At 41.1% G+C, this 19140-nt stretch overlaps 1 protein-coding gene across 4 annotated transcripts in view; it reads right to left on the bottom strand.

Moving 5' to 3' along the window:
* Positions 1-19140, bottom strand: part of LOC135196171 (E3 ubiquitin-protein ligase RNF19B-like) — a 167044-nt gene that overhangs the window by 31433 nt on the left and 116471 nt on the right. For all 4 annotated transcript variants that reach the window (XM_064222746.1, XM_064222749.1, XM_064222747.1 and 1 more), the window contains one exon: positions 18337-18434. In XM_064222746.1, the coding sequence (XP_064078816.1) occupies positions 18337-18434 (98 nt within the window). The remainder of the gene's footprint in view (positions 1-18336; positions 18435-19140) is intronic.

Below are 19140 nucleotides of genomic sequence, written 5' to 3'. Positions count from 1 at the left end.
CGAAAAATACTGTTAACCGACACACTGCCATTTATGGCACTTGTGGGGCCAAGTTTCAGTTAATGGTGCCGTAACTGTTATCGGCACCTTATGGTGCTGTTAACCATAACTAGGCTTCTTATGGCGCCATAAATCGCCGATTTCATGTGGCTAGACAAGCGCCATAAAACCAGATTACCATTAACCCTTAGTGGACGGGTAAAAAAAAAAACCTCAGGCTGGGTAAACTTTGAGATCAGCCAAGTTACAAAAAAAACATGTCAATGGAAAGAGGAATATACCCAAATGCACATAATGAAAGAAAAAAAGATTCTAAAATATTTTCCCTACCTTACACAAGAATTTGAAAATGACTATTTACAAGCCCTTGTGGGGCATCTTTTACAAGAATCATAAATTTTACCAACTTATATATGTTCTTTTTTAATAATTAATTTTCTTTTATTTTGTAAAAATATAATTACAGCTCACACTATCAAAACAGATAAGAAATAAAATCAGTAACAAATTCTTAGTATATTAGTTGAAAAATATTTACGTAAATTTGCTGAGAACAAAGATTCAATAACTTTTTTATTTTTACTGTTTGTTCTAATATTTCTTACCTCCTTTCTTTGCAAAATTACATTTACCACTGACATACTATTGTAAAAGACAAGAACTAAAACCAACAGCAGCCCTTTGGTATATTATGAGCAAATTTACGAAAAGACGTCATATGAGACAGAGGCACTACATTCCCCCTTGATTTTAGCCAGTGTAAAAGTTGCCATTAGTGAATTTATGGGGTATAGAAGTATTGGCACCTCTTTCCCGCCCAATTCTTTCCATATTGACGACGCTTAATATTGCTTCTCTATAGGATCAATCCGTCCAACACCCAAAACCTATTACTACTACTCCTGAGAAGCTATCCATCCATTGAGGGTTAACCGAGTCCAACAATAACCGGGGACTGCAAACTGCGTCCTACAAGAAAAACTGTATTTACATATTTTTTCCTGTACAACACTATATAGTTTAATGATAACCATATTCAACAAAATAAATAACAGAATAAAGCATTGCAATATAAAATTTAGCATAAAAGATGTACAAAATTATACGTCACCGTGGTGATGCCACACACAGCTGACTTGAGACTAAATGAGTGTTGATATTGTTGAGGAGAGAAGGAGAGATAGTTAAAATATTATTGTATGTATATAAAAGCAATAACAATTAACATAAGAAAAGAGAAATTCACAGTAAACTTAACAATGGTAAAATGTCATACAGAAACAATAAAAATAAAAAAGGTCTTAACTGAGCAAGTATTCGGTATGCTGAGTGAGATGGTATAGTTTAATGATAGCCATATTCAATAAAACAGTAAATGAAAGCAGAAAGCTTTTCACAATAAAATTAAGCATAACGATGACCAAAATTATACGTCACTGCCGTGATGCACAGCTAACTTGAGACTGAGGGAGGGAGTGTTTATATTTTTGAAGAATATTGAATGAATGATTTTAAGCCATCACGTGTAATGATATTGTTGACAAGAGAAAAAGACAGTAGAATCTTTACTACATGTACGTAAAAGCAGTATCAATTCACATAAAAAAATAAAATGTTATTTCACAATAAATTTAATAATGATAAACACGAAAACAATCAAATGCAATACAGTCATTATAAAAAAAAAAAAAAAGAAGATTTACTTGAGTCTACTTGAGTCAGTATTCAGTGTACTGAGTGAGACAATAGAAAGGAGAGGGAAAGGATGGGTGGGAGATGGGGGGGTCAGCTTCATATTGACTTACACTTAATCTGTCCAAAGTACTTCTTTTTGTTATGGTAAAATACCTATTGAGCAACAATAGCTTTTTACAAGTTTTTAGCATTTTAAAAGCAATTCAGCTCCATAATAAACACATTGACATTGTGTTGCCTTCTGCGTGCCTTCGATTATTTGTTTAAATGACTTCCTTGTGAAAAGTTATCTAACCTCTCTTTCCTTTTCTTACTTGCATACTTTACTTATTACTTATTTGTTTGAAAAATCCTCATGTTTATTTTAAATTCTGCCACTTGCCACAAGTAATCTCTTGTAATTAAGATTGAAGTGAAAACATGTCAACACTCACTCACGCTGATTACTCTCTCTCTTTTTCTCACACATGGACACAATCAGACACACCATTGATTTCTTTGATTATCCTTGACCATTTCAGTTTCCTCAAAAAGGGTTCCCTCCAACCGATGCACCATTTTCACTAAACAGTTCATAAATCGTATATGGAAATGAAATTTTTCAAATAATTTACTTTGTGTGACGTACTTTTTTATTACTTTACACTCTTAATTTAACTTTTGAACACATTAATAGAAAAAAAATTGAAAAATGTGACTTTTTGGGTTGGCTGGAATGCTGATTCCCTTCATTTCTTATGGGGATATTTGTTTCATATTTCAAACAAATCACATATCGACCAGCCTTCTGGAATGGATTAAGTTCGAAGTCTGAGGTACTGAATTGTAAATACCTACCAAACAAAAAAATAATTGAACTACTGAATAAGTTTATAAATTGCAGTTATACTACATACATGCTGTGAAAGTTTCATTGAACTTTGTTCAGTTTCCTTCAGGGTATGTTCATTTACTTTCTTTGAAATATGTTTTGAGAAATCAGAAAAATTTGTTTTCTTAATTTTTAATAACTATAAAACTTGAATAGGTAGAAAAATTATTTTTACAAACATCCCCGAATTTACAAAATGACAAATTTTCTAAGAATTTGTATTTTTCATAGCTACAAACCTGAGGTCTAAACAATATGATAATTTCTAGCGCCTAGCTGGATCCAGTTAAAAAGCAGATGAAAGCAAGGAATCTTGTAATATCTGGCAACGCATGCGTAGATTGGGTGAAGAGTGGTCAAATGCCTATCATCTACGCCAGTCTTTCCCAACTCAGGATGACTTAACAAAAAGAGGGGCAGCTAGAGGTGGGCAGTATAACGTTAAGACCTCAGATTTGTAGCTATGAAAAATACAAATTGTCTAAGAAAATTTGTAATTTGTTCATACGCGAACAAACCCTCAGTCTTAACAATAGGATAGACTCATACTTGGAGGGAGGTATAAGACATCCTAGACCAGCAGGGGGTCTACCCGCCAGTCCAGCTCTCTAAAGAAATAGTCCTTGGAGAGGGACTGAAGCCCGTTGAGAAGCTAGACACACTAATATCTAACCACTCAGAACCTGAGTGACGTACAATAATGGGATAACCATTGTATAGGGAACCAAAGAGAAACTTTGACTGTCCAATAACAAACCAAGGCACTAGGGTTGTAGTACTCCCGACTCCTCCTTGCCAAGGAGAGGAGCCTATGCTACTAAATAGTGGGTAAGATATTGTATATTGCAGGACCACACTACCAGTATGACTACCTCACTCACCTGTATCAGACCAGTCCGGCAAATGACGTGTCAATTCCTTAAACCGCCCGAAGGAAGAAGGAAAGGTACAAGAGAAAGGAGGCCAGCCAACTCACTCATTCTCTCATCCACACAATCACCTTAGGTAAGATACAAAGGTGCCCCGTTAAGGGCAACTATGAGTTACACAACCTGTTGGGCAGCCACCACAGGACCCAGGGAACACGTGTCCAAAGATCTGTGGGCAACATCCTTAAGATAGAAGGAGGTGAACGTGAACTGGTGTAACCAAGTACCAGCGCTCAGCACTCTATGTACACCCAAGTTCTTTTTGAAAGCCAGAGAGGAACCAATAACCCTAACGTCATGTGCTCTAGCCTGCACAGACGTGGTGATGGAATCATCAAGAGTCAAGTATGCCTGTCTGATGGCTTCCCGTATCCAAAAAGAGATAGTATTCTTAGAAACGTCTTTCTTTGTACAGCCTGTACTGACAAAAAGTCTGTGGCAGCCTGGTCTAAGGTGTCGAGTCCTTTTAAGGGGGCCGGCCGGCTAATGCCGTTTTTTAACGACAGGAATTTGACATTCATACCACTTAATAAGGTGACTTGGGACATCTCCAAACCGCATGTGATTTTCGCCTCTGACCTTCGGTTTTGTGACGCCAGGGCAATTTATCCCGAAAATAACCATTTTTCAAATTCTATCTCCTCCTTTGATATTTAAAAGTAAGACCTGGGATTACTACCATATATAGACCTGATGTAGACCTCCAATCAAATGGAGAGTTTTTTTTCTAAAAGTCATTTTTTTGCTAGATATGAATTTTTCAATATGGTAAAAAAATAAACCCTATAAATCACGAGAAAAAAATTTATAAAAAAAAAAAGACGAAACAAAAATTGGAAAAAAGGGCTCTATTTGATTGTTCTATAATGTTTTTCTGAGTTATAAACCAAATTCCAATGTTATAGCTTTAAAACTAAGTGAGGAGATAGATTTTGAAGGTCAATAAGTATAGTTTTGAAATAGGGGCGTTCAAAGTTTTCCTTCGTATTTCTATAAAGACAATGTTAATAAATAATGATTATTATGAATGTATATTTATTTTTTGTGTATTAATAAACCAATACTATTTTATTTATCATAATTTAATCATAAATGATGATCCCTTTGTTCATATATCGTAGCCTGGGGCACTGCTTGAGGCAAGATGGGGCACTCCTTCCTACGTAATCCCCTCTCTCCCCTTCACTAACTCGGCTTATTACAGCGAATTTTCTTGTATGTTAGCGAGATGTTTTCCTTGTATTTTCCTCTTTGGCATGATGACATTCTTGCCGAAACAAAGATAAACAAACGTAAATGCAAGAGAATGTCAGAGGTGAGACTCGAAGGTGTACTCTCTTTTTACAAAGACAATTTAATAAATCATGATTATTATGAATTTCATATTCCATTTTGGGTATTAAAAAACCAAAACTATGTTATTTATCATAAATGAAGATCTCTTTGCTCAAAGATCGTAGCCTTGGGCACAGTGTGACGTGTGCTGTCAGGCAAGAAGGGGGCGTTACTAAGCAACCCTCCCCTCTCTCTTCACTAACTACGCGTACATTATGATATTCTGTAATAATACTTGAGTGATTTTTCTTCGTCTGTATGTTAGCGAGATGTTTTCCTTGTCTTTTCCTCATTGGCATGATGAACTTCTTGCCGAAACATACATAAACATACGTAATAGCAAGCGAACGTCATGAGGTGAAACTCGAACGTGTAATCTACTTGAAGTCTATGGTCCAACTGATTCTAATTGAACCAGATACTCGCTTATGCGAGCCACGGAATCTCGACAGATGCCATTTCTCACAATTTCTTTGCCAATAATTATCAAAATTTACGATAACAGAAGAAATGTTGCATTTTTTTGTACGGATGAATGTTTTAGGCTTACTGAGTTATGTTTACTAATTACCCTGTAACTACGAAAGTAAGAGGAATTTTGACGAAATATTTCGTATACGTATTCTCAATTGCCATATGAAGCTCCATGAATTTTTTCATGACTTTGCATTTTTCGCCCTATACCACCATATATAGGGGTTCCGGCCGGCCCCCTTAAGATAGCAACGCAGGGCCCAGACAGGGCACAATAAAAGCTCTTGAGTATCACCACCCACAAAGTCAGTCAGTGATGGAATGGAAAACGAAGCGAACCTGTCATCATGCGCCGAGGGATTTTGGGTCTTGGCCACGAATTCTGGGACAAATTCGAGGGACACTGACATCCAACCCCTGGTGTGCTTCACCTCATAACTCAGACCGTGGAGTTCTCCTACCCTTTTGGAAGATGCCAAAGCCAAAAGGAAAACTGTCAGGTTCCTGTCAGATGAGCGAAGCAAGAGCTCATATGGACTCTTAGTCAAGCTCTTAAGCACCAAAGAAACAACCCAAGTTGGAGGCTTGAGCTCTCTAAGAGAACTCGACTGCTCAAGCCCCTTAACTAGCAGGGAAAGTTCCCAGGAAGAGGAGATGTCGATACCTTTCAGGCGTAACGCCAAACTCAGTGCCGCCCTGTAGCCTCTAATAGCAGACACGGACAAACGTTTCTCGTCTCTGAGGAAGGTTAAAAAGTCTGCTATCCGCTGAATAGAGGTCGCGAGTGGAGAAAAACCCTGTTTACGACACCAATCACAGTAGATCGCTCATTTGCCTTGGTAAACTGCGGAGGTTGACTTACTAAGACTGCTGGACATGTGCCCAGCTGATTTCTGAGAAAAGCCTCTCTCTCAGAGGAGATACTTGATAGCCTCCAACTGTGAAGAGACAGGGATTTTACTGACTGGTGGAACCTTTCTGCATGGGGCTGACACAGGAGATGCCACCAAGGGGGAATCTCCGACAACGACGACAGCAGATCTGCAAACCATTCAGCCTGAGGCAACAGAGGGGCTACCAAAGTCATTTTGAGATCCTGTGAACCCAACAGCCTGTTCAGAACCTGACGGATCAAACAAAACAGAGGGAAGGCATACACCTCCAGGTTGTCCTAGGGATGTTGGAATGCGTCTTCTGCCAATGCTAAGGGATCTGGGACCACTGAACACAACACCTCCAGCTTCCTGTTGTAGTGTGTCGCGAAAAGGTTCAGCATGGGTCTCCCCCAAATCTGGAAAAGCTTGTCTGCCACCACTTGATGAAGGGACCACTCTGTGCCTAGGATCTGATCCCGGCGACTGAGTTTGCCTGCGACCACGTTCCGTGTCCCTGGGATATACCTGGCTGAGAGCTCTACCGAATTGCTGATTGCCCACTGGTGAAGCTTGACGGTCAAGGCATGAAGATGCTGAGAAACCAGGCCTCCCTGTTTGTTCACGTAGGCTACCACCGTGGTGTTGTCCGACATGAGAACGACAGAGTGACCCTCTACCATCCCCCGAACTCCTTTGGACCCAGGAAAGCCGCCTTCAACTCCAAGACGTTGATATGCTGCTGCTTGTCCTCCAAACCCCAAACGCCTGAAGGAATGAGGCCGCCTAAGTGCACACCCCAACCTGCGAAGGAGGCGTCCGAGAACAGAAGGAAGTCCTGAGGGAGAGAACGCAGAGGGACGCCCTTCAATAGATTCTGGTCGTCCAACCACCAACGAAGGTCTTCTCTCACTTCCAAAGACAGTGGGACCATAAACAGGGGAGAGTCTCCTGCCGGAGACCAGAATTTCCCCAGTCTCCATTGCAGAGACCAAAGATGAAGACGCCCATGAGGGACCAGCTTCTCCAGGGAAGATAGCACTCCTAGAAGAACCTGCCACTGATGAGATGACTGATGCGACTTAGATAGGAAGTTGCGCGCCACAGCCTGCAACTTCTCCAATCTCTGATCCGACAGGAAAACTCTTGCCACTGTCGTATCGATGACCATGCCCAGGTAGAGAATCCTTTGAGTGGGTACGAGGTTTGACTTTTCCTGGTTGACTAATATGCCCAGGTCCAGACAGAACCGAAGAAAACGATCCCTGTCTTGCAGCAGCTTCTCCCCAATCGTTGAGGTACCTCAGCAAACAGATCCCCTGAGCATGAGCCCAACTTGACACGAGAGAGAAGACCCTTGTGAACACTTGAGGGGCTGTCGTCAACCCGAAGCACAAGACTTTGAACTCGAAGATCTTGTCCGCCAGAGAGAAGCGAAGGAACTTGCTGGACGTGGGATGAACAGGGATTTGGAAGTATGCATCCAAGTCTATCGACAGCATGAAGTCACCTTCCCTCACAGCTGCCAACACCAAGCGCAGGGTCTCGGTCTTGAACCATGTCTTCCTGATGAAGCGATTCAAGGTGGATAAGTCGATCACAGGCCTCCATCCTCCCGATGCCTTGGGCACCAAGATGTGACTGTAAAACCCCAGGGACAGACACACTACTTCCGCTATCGCATCCTTGTCCAGCAATTTCTGCACTTCCTCCAGAAGAGCCAAGAACTTCAGAGAATCTGGGGGATACATCTTCCTGTGCTGCAGCTTGTCCGACAGAGGAGGAGAAAAGTTGAATGGCAACACGTACCCCACCTGAAGGACATCTACCACCCACTTCTCCGCCCCGTAACTCTGCCACTTGGCCCAATGGCCAGCCAGGCACCCCCCGACCAATGGCGCAGGAGAGTGAGAGCCACCCAACCTACCGACGGCCCCCTTGACCTCTGCCCCTGGGGCCTCTTCTTGGTTTAAAAGGAACGAGAGCGAAACGGGCATTGATCCTGAGACTTGGGCTGTGTCGAACGGGAAGGCCCTGCCAAACTCGAGGTCCTCGATCGCCTACCAGGCAACGATCTCCTCGACTGCTGCTGGACCAGGGGAGGAGGAGGGGTCGGACATCTCCGAGGGTGGGACTGATTTAGACACGGCTTGGTGCACCAGTCGGTCCTTGGTGTCAGCCTGGCATTGGTCTATCGCATTTTCGAGTTCTGTCCGTGGAAACAAGAATTGCCACTCCAACAGATCACCGTTCCTCAAGGCCAGCAAAGACTCTGTGTCGAGCGACCTCCCCATCCTAGACAAAGCCGCGTCCCTCCTAACCAGAAGAAGATTAGCCCATAAATTGGCACTGAGGTGAGCCAAATATGAAAATGCCTTGCCCCCGGACTGCAAAAGACTGGCAAGCGAGGCGGCACTCACCAACCCTTCAGGGAACCTGTCAGAAGCTATCTTGGCAATCACCACAGACCAGAGGTCCAGCCAAGAAACTGTCTGCAACATGGAGGCCGCCGTAGATTCCAAAGCTAAGGCGTCTTGCAGAGACAAGGACGGAGCCACTGACCTCACCTGTTCCAAAGTCAAACCCGGCTTCAGGCGAATGACGTCTGGGTTAAGGTGGCGTGACAATAAAAATGCAGAGCTCGTAGCATAGTACTTACTATGTCTTGTGAGAGGTGGGGGTAGTAGTTTGGTAGAGCCTCTAGAGTGAAGTGAACCATCCCGGTCAGAAACAGGTCGTTAACCTTCTGCAAGACCAACTGAACGTGCTCTGACAACGGCAGCTGAAGAGATGATTTGGAGTCCAGAGTAGCTCCCACCAAGGCTTCCAAGCAAGAAAGAGTGTAAGACGACCGAGCCTGAGTCCTACTTTCCAAATTGTTCAACCCATGAATGAGATCAACAACTTCAGAAAAGGAAGACAGAAACTCCTGCGTGTCCCTCTCCTCCTGCTCTGGCACCGGCGACTAACAACAAGAAGGATGTGTAGGCTCTTTTAACACGCATTCTTCACCAAAATTCACAGAAGGGTTAGTAGCCAAACAGTCTGAAACCCCTACTAACCTATCTGGGCTGGGTCCAAGCGTCAGCCTTCGAGACGGACTCACTGTAACACTAGGCACATCACTTACCTCAACAGGTGACTCCAGACGTCCATGAACAGACACGGGCGTGGCGGCCATACGTACATGAGATGGGGGTAAACTCGAGCACTCGAGATTGACGGAGAATCCCTTATAGTGGAAGTCTTGGAAGCACCAGTTAGAGAGGCAGGCAAACACTCCGGCTGCACCACCTCCTTGCTCACTACCTTCGACCTCTTGACAGGCGCCTTAAGATCTTTACGGCGACGTATAGGCCTTGGAGAAGAAGGAGCACTACCATCACGTGCATAGACATGGGAGGTTGCAACATGCTTGCAATGTGCAAGGACGGAAGGAGGGGGTGGGGGGGTTGCACGTACGAGATTTGGCGGCGAAGCAACCCCTGCAGAACACAAATCACTAACACTGCCCGAAACCACAGCGCTCCCTCGGCAGTGAAAGAAGGGCAAAGTCCTTAGCCTTCCAACGCTTAATATCCCCACGAGGCGTAGAGGGGGAAGAGGGAGAGGAAGACAGCACTAGCTTCTAATGTGCACTCTTCTCAGAAGGCGGGGACAAAGCAACGCGCTTCCTACCAGTCCTCCCAACCAATAAGGCAGCCAACTTCACATCCAATACAGAGTCCAGCCTCTGAAGCACTGCCTGGCATATGACCTCAGACTGAAGTGCCAGAGAAGGCTCCGAAGACAAGGAAGGGAGATGTTGCGAACTGGGCGGCAGTGATGACATCGCGGCTAAGTAAGGCGTATCGGAGGAAGCGACTGGGAGATACGTCATCGATGAGAGTGACGTCACAAGCAGTGGTGACGTCACAGCTTGGGAAAGAGACACCACTGGCGGAGGAATACACAAAGATGGACCCTGTGACGTCATCAACGGGGCTGACGCTGCAGGGTCACTCCGATACAAAGCGACGGCAGACACCAGCGGAGCAATACAAGAAGCCCGACTGCTCCCACCCGCGGAGACGAGGCTGGGAGGAGGGGGGATGGCCTGGCTGGACCAGGAAGGGGGGTGAGAGCCGCCTACAAAATGCCTGGCAACCCCCCCCCCCGCCCCCCCCCCCCCCCCCCCCCCCCCACCCCCCCCGCCCGCCCCCCACCTCCCCCCCACCCCCCCCCCCCCCCCACTCCCCCGCCCCCCCCCCACCCCCCCCCACCCCCCCCCCCCCCCCCCCCCCCCCCCCCCCCCCCCCCAAAAACCCACCCCCCCCCCCCCCCCCACCCCCCCCCCACCACCCCCTCCCCCCCCGTCCTCCCCCAAGGACGGGTACCCCCTAGCCCAAGCATCTTCCAAATCACCGCCATTTTTGGCTTGCTCCGACTCTGGGAGGAGGGGGGATGGCCTGGCTGGACCAGGAAGGGGGGTGAGAGCCTCCACAAAATGCGCTGGCAACCCCCCCCCCCCCCCCCAAGGGGACGGGGTACCCCCTAGCCCAAGCATCTTCCAAATCACCGCCATTTTGGACGCCTCCGACACTTGAAGAGAAGAGAATGATGAAAAAACCTAACCCTTCTCGGGAACTGAAAAAGCTCCCGAGGAAGAGGGGGCTACATTACAAAAAAATACCCTGGCGACCTCCCGATACTTCAATCGACGAATCAATGGAAGAAAAGGAAGGAGATGCAAGGACAATGCTACTATGGCGGTTGACTACTGCGAAGACGAAACATCAGGAATAGAAGGAAAGCCCTCCCAAGTAGGAAGAGTGGAGACTCTCCGATGTTCCCTCTAACCATAAAACTTCCTCCACTGCTCCATAGGCCATGCCCAGCATTCTGTATAAGGATTCGTAGTCGTACAGAAATTCGAACGACACCTACTGCATGTGATGTGAGGGTCTGTCTCTGATGAAGCCAAAAAACGAGAACACGGGAATTCAGGAACTCCGGGGCACATACGCCGACGCCGAGAAGGAGCAGAAGAAGCCATAATAACAGGTAAAAAAAAAAAAAAACACACACACACACACTAAAGGAAACGAAACAGGCAAAGAACCGGGAAAAGGCCAAGAGGAAAAAACCCAACTCTCGTCCAGGCGGTTAAGAAAAGACTGGCGTGGATGATCAGCGTTTGACCACTTTTCACCCCATCTATGCATGCGTTGCCAGATATCACAAGATTCCTTGCTTTCATCTGCTTTTTAACCGGATCCAGCTAGGCGCTAGAAATGATCCTATTGTTAAGACCGGGGGTTTGTTCGTGTATGAACAAAAAATCTTATGAAAAGAAATGTGCTCCCTGCTTGGTTTCCTCTTGGGTGATTGACATTCATGATGTATCTCCAATGGAGAAACTTGCCTTTTGTTCAAATTTCTTTTGTCTTCAATTCTCATACTGCATAGAGTTTTATATATTTCTCTTATAATACATCTCTTCTTTGCCCCTATTATGACAGGAAAAACTGTATTCAGAATTGCACTAAAAAGCCAGGAGTGGCAGAACTCAAAAGTACATTGTGACATTTCATGACACACCCAAAGGAAATGTTGCCTTATACTTAGATATTTTTCTTTATTCATGCATAAACACCATACAAAAATATCCTGAGGAATCAAACATAATCTACTATTCTTTCTATTTTTACCAAACAACACATAATCTACTATTCACTCTATTTTTACTATTGGTCAAAGTAAATTGAATTGTAAATGATTTCACTTATAACAAATTTAGTACTATATATATATGAATGGTGATGAGGAAGATTGCTATTCATTTGCTTATGTCTGTATATTAATATATAGCATCTGAATTTACATATAATGGTTATTATACTTTCAAAATAAGGCAAGAAATACAAAACTATAAAAATAAGTCAAGAAATACAAAACAGTATATGTAAATTGTTTGGCACATTACATGTGTGATGCTATTTTGATGAGTGGCAACAGGAAGGGGAAGTTTGGGCAATTTACTCTGATGTAACATTTTCCTCAATGCTATCACTAGACAACATAGTTATATTTTTGTGGGTAATGCAAGTATATCAATTACTTCACACTGAACAGGATTATAAAATTTTTTACTAGTTTTGCAACAATTTGTCGCTCATTTCCCAATAAAAGCGATGAACAAAATGTCAATAAACCCATCTAAACATTTTTTTAAGCAATAACACTTCAGAATATGTTTTAGATATCAAATAGTATAAAACTCAATAAATCAATTTTGATCATTCCTTAAAATTTGAGGATGGATGTGACCCTTTAATTGATTATTCTCACTAAATAGATCCAAAGGAGCTGCAAATGTCTGAAATTTGGTCAAAGGAATAGTAAGTAGGCTAGCCTAGGCTGTGCCATGCCCGAAATCCTAGTCTGAACCAAGCTAGACAATGGAAACTCTTATCTTGGAAAGTTACACAAATATCAAAGGAATACTGAATTATAATAAGTCTGTGTTACACACAGAAATTTTGACTCTAGCAAGTACAAGGTCTCTCTCAAGAACTTTATCACAGTAGCCTAGCCTACCAAAACCGTATACATATCCATGATTAGGTAACCATCATCAAACACAAACTATATAAAGATATTCTAAGTGACATGTTTATGTATAATGACTGCTGTGCATGTAAAAGTTTCACAAGAAATTAAAACTCGGCCCACAATTTCAGTAAGTGAATCAGCATAGTAATTACAATGCACAGCTGGTTTGCCTGGCTGGACAGATTTATCATTGTTCAGCACATCCATCCCCCCACTGTGAACTTTTACTTAACCCTTAAACGCCGAAGCGGTAAAAAAAAAAATGTCTCCTGTGTGCCGGAGACGTTTCAGAGTGAGCGCGGAAGCGGAAAAAATATTTTTTTAAAAAAATCACAGCGCGCTTAGTTTTTAAGATTAAGAGTTCATTTTTGGCTCCTTTTTTTGTCATTGGCTGATGTTTAGTATGCAACCATCAGAAATGAAAAAAATTATCATTATCATATATAAATAATGCGATATATGATAGCGCAAAAACTAAATTTCATATATAATTGTATTTAAATCGCGCTGTGCGAAAAACGGTTAAAGATAACAAGTTACTTTTTTTTTTCGTTGTAATGTACACTAAATTGCAATCATTTTGGTATATAACACATTGTAAAACAATAAAAGCAACACAGAGAATATATTATCACAAAATAATGCATGAATTCGTAATGCGCGGACATAAACAAATATTTTTTTCAAAAATTCACCATAAATATAAATATTGTCCTAGAGACTTTCAATTTCTTTCAAAATTAAGACAAATGATTGAATATTACTATACTGTAAGAATATTAGCTTACAAATGCAGTTTTCGACCATATCTGAAGAGTTAAATTTGACCGAATGTCGAATTTTTTTTATATATATTTTTTATATGCAATTATTTCGGAAATAAGAAAAGCTACAACTTTCAAATAGTTTTTGTTTTATTCTACATGAAATTGCGCACATTTTCATATATAAAACTCTATGAAATGCCTAATATGAAACGGAGCAAATATTCCGAGAATGGGACTTACGCATTTCGGAGATTTGTGGCGGAGAATCCGCGCACGGAGGGAAGGAAAGTTTTTTTTTAAAATTCACCATAAATTTAAATATTGTGCTAGAGACTTCGAATTTGTTTTACGATGAAGATAAATGACTGAATATTACTAGACTGTAAGAGTTTTATCTTACAATTGCGTTTTTCGACCATTTCGGTAGAGTCAAATTTGACCGAACGTGGTTTTTTTTCTATTTATCGTGATTTATATGCAAATATTTCAAAAATGAGAAAAGCTACAACCTTCAACTATTTTTTGTTGTATTATACATGAAATTGCGCACATTTTCATATATAAAACTTTATGTAACGGCTAATTTAAAATGGTGCAAACATTACCACAATCACACGTATGATTTTTTCGGAAGAGTTACCGCGCGGACGTAAAGAAAATGTAATTTTTTTATAAATTCGCCACAAATCGAAATATTGTGCTAGAGACTTCCAATTTGTTGCAAAATGAAGGTAAATGCTTGAATATTACTAGAATATAAGCGTTTTAGCTTACAATTGCGATTTTTGACCATTTCGGTAGAGTCAAAGTTGACCGAAGGTTGAAAATTTGTCACTTATCATTTTTTATATAAAAATATTTCAAAATTGATAAAAGCTACAACCATGGGTGTTGTTTTTAGTTTGTATGTGCATGAAATTGCGCACATTTTCATATATAAAAACTTTATGTAACGGCTAATTTAAAATGGTGCAAATATTACCACAATCGCATGTATGATTTTTTTTCGGAAGAGTTACCGCCAGACGGACGTAAGGAAAAAGTTTTTTCATAAATTCACCATAATCGAAATTATTGTGCTAGAGACATTCCAATTAGTTGCAAAATTAAGGTAAATGATTGAATATTACTAAAATATAAGAGTTTTAGCTTACAATTGCGTTTTTCGACCATTTCGGTAGAGTCAAAGTTGACCGAAGGTTGAAATGTTGGCACTTATCGTTATTTATATGAAAATATCTCAAAACTGATAAAAGCTACAATCATGAGTATTTTTTTGTTGTATTTTACATAAAAATGCGCACATTTTCATATATAATACTCCATGTAACGGCTAATTTGAAATGGTAAAAAAATTATGTCAAAGTGACGAAATAATTTCCGAGATGTGTCACAGATACTTTTTAGTGCGGCAAGAAAGAAATTCGCGCTTGCGCGCCTGCGTAACGATTGTAAACAAAACAACACCTTGATCCGTGAACTCCCAGCATCCCCCAAGGCGCGTGATTCAAGAGTTTTCGGCTGGTAGGCCTAAAAGTATTTTTCCGCGAATTTTTAAAAAAACTTTTGTATGTCGACGTAAAATACGTCCAGTCGGCACCCGAGACAAAAAATGTAGACGTAAAATACGTCCAGTCGGCGTTTAAAGGTTAAACTAACAAAGTGCTGCCATGGGTTCAAGCCAGATACAGTCATTACAGGTGAGTGTGGTGTTATCAAATTTTTGCTTTGTATGGCAGGGTTATAAGAACTTTGGCATCTGTGATTGCTTGGGCTCTCTGGATAGGTCATCGTTTCCATCAGTTCCTAGATGGCTAGCTAGTTTTGGTCTCTTCTAGGGAGAACATGGAAACATATTAGGTTCTATTGACCTTGTGTCAAGCCCTGGTGTGCAGATAAACCTAAAGAAGTTGAACCTAGTGCCTTTTTGCAGGCAGTGTACTGTACTTGGGGAAGTGGGCAGACACAATCGAAGAGTTGGCCTGTCCCTTGGAGGACTGTGTCATCCCTAGAATATTATTCACAAGTTTCATCATCATTCTCAGCCCATGGCCAAGTCTTGACAGGTGTTGATAAACCATCTGGTTGTCACTGCAGAAGCTAATTCTTCAACATCAATTTTGAATTTGCTTATTTCAACTTCAGCTGTTTGTAGTGTATGACAGCTTTGATGTCAGAATATGCAAAAAATCTATCTATTGAGACCATCAAGTCCATCCTTCACTATCTGCAGTCATGGAAAGACCAATATAATGGTAGAAAGATGTCCCTCTGGTTCTCCCAGGACCCTGAACTGCTGATATATTCATAAACTTTCAACAAGAACTGGGGAACCTATCTGTTGGCCTGCCTCTCAGGCAGTGTTAGTCAGATGAGAAATGTATACTTACCAGCTTGTTGGTGTTATGGGTTGTCATCTACTGGTGTTATGGGTCAACATCCTAAGCCTCCAAACATCCCTGTCTGTCTTGTAGAGCTGTTACATTTGGTTCAGGGCCCTTTTGCCTTCTGGCGGTTGACATTATCACTAAGCATAAAAGAATATGACCAAAATCCCAAGAGTTGTTTTAGCAGTTGTAACAAGTCAGATGCTTTCAGCAATAACCAAGACCCCATGAGAAGTATGAGGATGCTTTTGCTGGATCTGTCTGTCAGTTTGTTAACACCTGATCACTGCTGTGCTGTTCTCTGCTGCTGGACCCAATGGCTTGGGAATGGACAAAATGTTTTAGGCCTAGGTGTCTGTATGTCTATGCTTTACCCTTGTTTAGACTACCGAGATAAAGGACCTCTGGAACTGAAAGTTAAGACAGCAAGGGACATTTACTTCATATTGGTGCTGCTGTTCAGCAAATCTGGTTGCTCTCAGCAGATAAAAGGGATCAAGGATCAATTGTGAATATGAAAGACTTCTGTTGAAATACAACATATGAAGAAGTGACGAACAAGATCATCCGTCAATGGTCCAAGTCATAACTACTACTATGTATATTAAGAATCAGAAACCTACCACCATGAACCACTCTATCTAAGAGATAAATCTCTGGCAGAAGCAGACATCCACACCACATAACAGTATTATAGTAAAGGGAGTAAAAAATTACCTAAAACAGGTTGCGTTGATTTTATAACTGTTATAAATATATGAGGCCTTATGAACAATACCTAACTTTTATGCCGTATTTCCTGAAACTATCATTTGATGTTTCTCAAAAGTTAGATGTCTGTCAAAATTTACATCTAGAATAGCTAAAGCTTGACTTGTTCAGCAAAGTTCCATCCACCTGAAAGGGAAGGTGGGGGTGGAAATCTGTAAGAGATCTGCTCATCAATAGTGTTTTCATTTTACTGAATTTTAGCCTCACATCCCACTGATTACACCATCCCCAGAACTCCAGACAAAATAGATCTTGGTTCACTAAAGATCCTGTCCACAGAAACTTGCTGCTGCCTGCTTACCTGTAAGGAAATCTTGAAGTAATCATAAAACATCTCCACCCACTCCCAAGATTCTGAATTTTATAAATAAGCACCTTGTGATTTACTAAACTGAAAAAACCCTTACCAAGGTTCTCATGCAAATTGCATGTCCTAGCTGCTTCCTACATGCATACTGACTATCAGCAAACCATCCTTTGCATTCAATATATTGATATATTGGCTTAAAAATAAGTTTTCAGCACTTTGGAGAACACATGGAGAACAGATATTGGCTTGTAATTACTGTAGTCTCCAGATATGCCACTCTTTGGAAAAGGCACTTTATTACTAAGCTGCACTCATTTGCAAAGATACTAAGTCGACATAAAAACCTACAGTATCTAAGAAAATTGGGAGACAACACACTAGAAACTTTTTTAAAAACAAAGGGAAGAAACCATCAGGGTCTTCACCCAGCTATCAAGATTATTCAGAATTTTCTTCATATCCCCAGAGCAAAATGTAAATTTTGCAAGAAGAGGTTATGATGACAAGTAACAGGGAGAGGGACATCCTCAGCTGATTGCTTAGCTTTCAATAATACAATCCCAATTGGCTTTCAATTTGATCCACACTGATTTCAACCAGAAAATTGTTCAAATAGTGGAATTAGGAATATACAAATTGACAGGTATGTCCATCTCAATGGCACAATGATCAAAAGTGCCGATACATTCACAGACCTTGGACCTGAAAACAGATGGAAGACCTGTGACTATGAGGTCTAATCTATCACCCAAAATGTGCGTCGGTTCCTCCTCAATTGGCTGGACAAAATTGAAGGGTATACAACTCCAGAGCAGACCAGCCATGTTGGTCTGTGGAATCTGAATTTAGCCAGTCACTATGCTTTGCATTACAGTTGCCACAAATAACAAATGAAGCTTCCGAATCCTGTATCTGAGCCATACTAATCCTCTCCAAAAGACAGTCATACATAGAATCATCTATATCTGGATTATGGTAAACAGCAAATATATAATCATTCAGAACTTACAGAACATTTTAAAACACAAAACTTCACGGCAACAACACTCCCAATTTTTCTGACGATAAATAGGTTGTCTTGACTTAAAGAGTATATCTTGCGTATGTGGGATGTTACAACGATAAATAAACGTATTATTTTTCCTCAATCAACTTCTTCAAATCTGCCAGTAATCTTACAGAAGACTTTATTGGTAAATACAGCTTGTGCAATAGCTCTTTTACATTCTCAAGTCCAACCAGTTTCTGAAATCTAGGTCTGTTATTATGTAACAATTTAGCAATGAAAGATCTAGTATTCATAACAGCATTAAAATTCAAATTTAACTTACTGAAGCTGTGACTCCACCAACAACTGCTAAATTACGACGGTGACGACTACCTGTAGAATAGCGAGCATGAAGTTTACGTCCAACCCAGATAGGGATTCCTGTAAAACAATGCATTACTAATCAGCAAATATGCCAGGCTTAACACATTCATTCTTTCAACCAACATAAACACCATTAAATATTCAAGTAATAAAAATTACATATGTTATTACCAGAAGAGCATCCTCTTATAAAATAAGAAGATATATAAAGAATTAATAAATAAAAAAATATATGAAGCACTTTTCACATATTCACATTATGCCGTTGGCATAATGTGAATATGTGAAAAGTGCAATAAGTATATTGAATATACTTGTGTAATATTAAACTCAATGTAATATTTGACCCCACTTTTTACTGCATACAGTGTTCCCCCCCGTATTCGCAGGGGGACGTGTACCAGACGCCCCAGCGAATAGTTAGAACTCCCTTCTAAAAATGTTTACATCTGCCTATCTTGAAAGTTCAAATACCAAATGTATACTTCAAGTATCACCCTACATCAAATTTACCACTGAATTGGTATTATTAACATAATTTCAAAGTCATCTAGAACATTTTACCATTAGAAATATATAAACAGGCAATAAGAGAGAGAGAGAGAGAGAGAGAGAGAGAGAGAGAGAGAGAGAGAGAGAGAGAGAGAGAGAGAGAGAGAGAGAGAGTAATTCCTTACGATATCAAAAGATTGAAATGAACTTCTATAGGCAACACTTCTTCCCCTCCCATAAATACAATATCCACGATCATCAAGCAGAAGGA

The sequence above is a fragment of the Macrobrachium nipponense genome, chromosome 17 (genome assembly GCF_015104395.2).
Source record: "Macrobrachium nipponense isolate FS-2020 chromosome 17, ASM1510439v2, whole genome shotgun sequence".
Lineage (NCBI taxonomy): Eukaryota > Metazoa > Arthropoda > Malacostraca > Decapoda > Palaemonidae > Macrobrachium > Macrobrachium nipponense.
The sequence above is the reverse complement of the archived record's forward strand: the minus strand, read 5'-3'. Positions and strand labels throughout refer to the sequence as shown.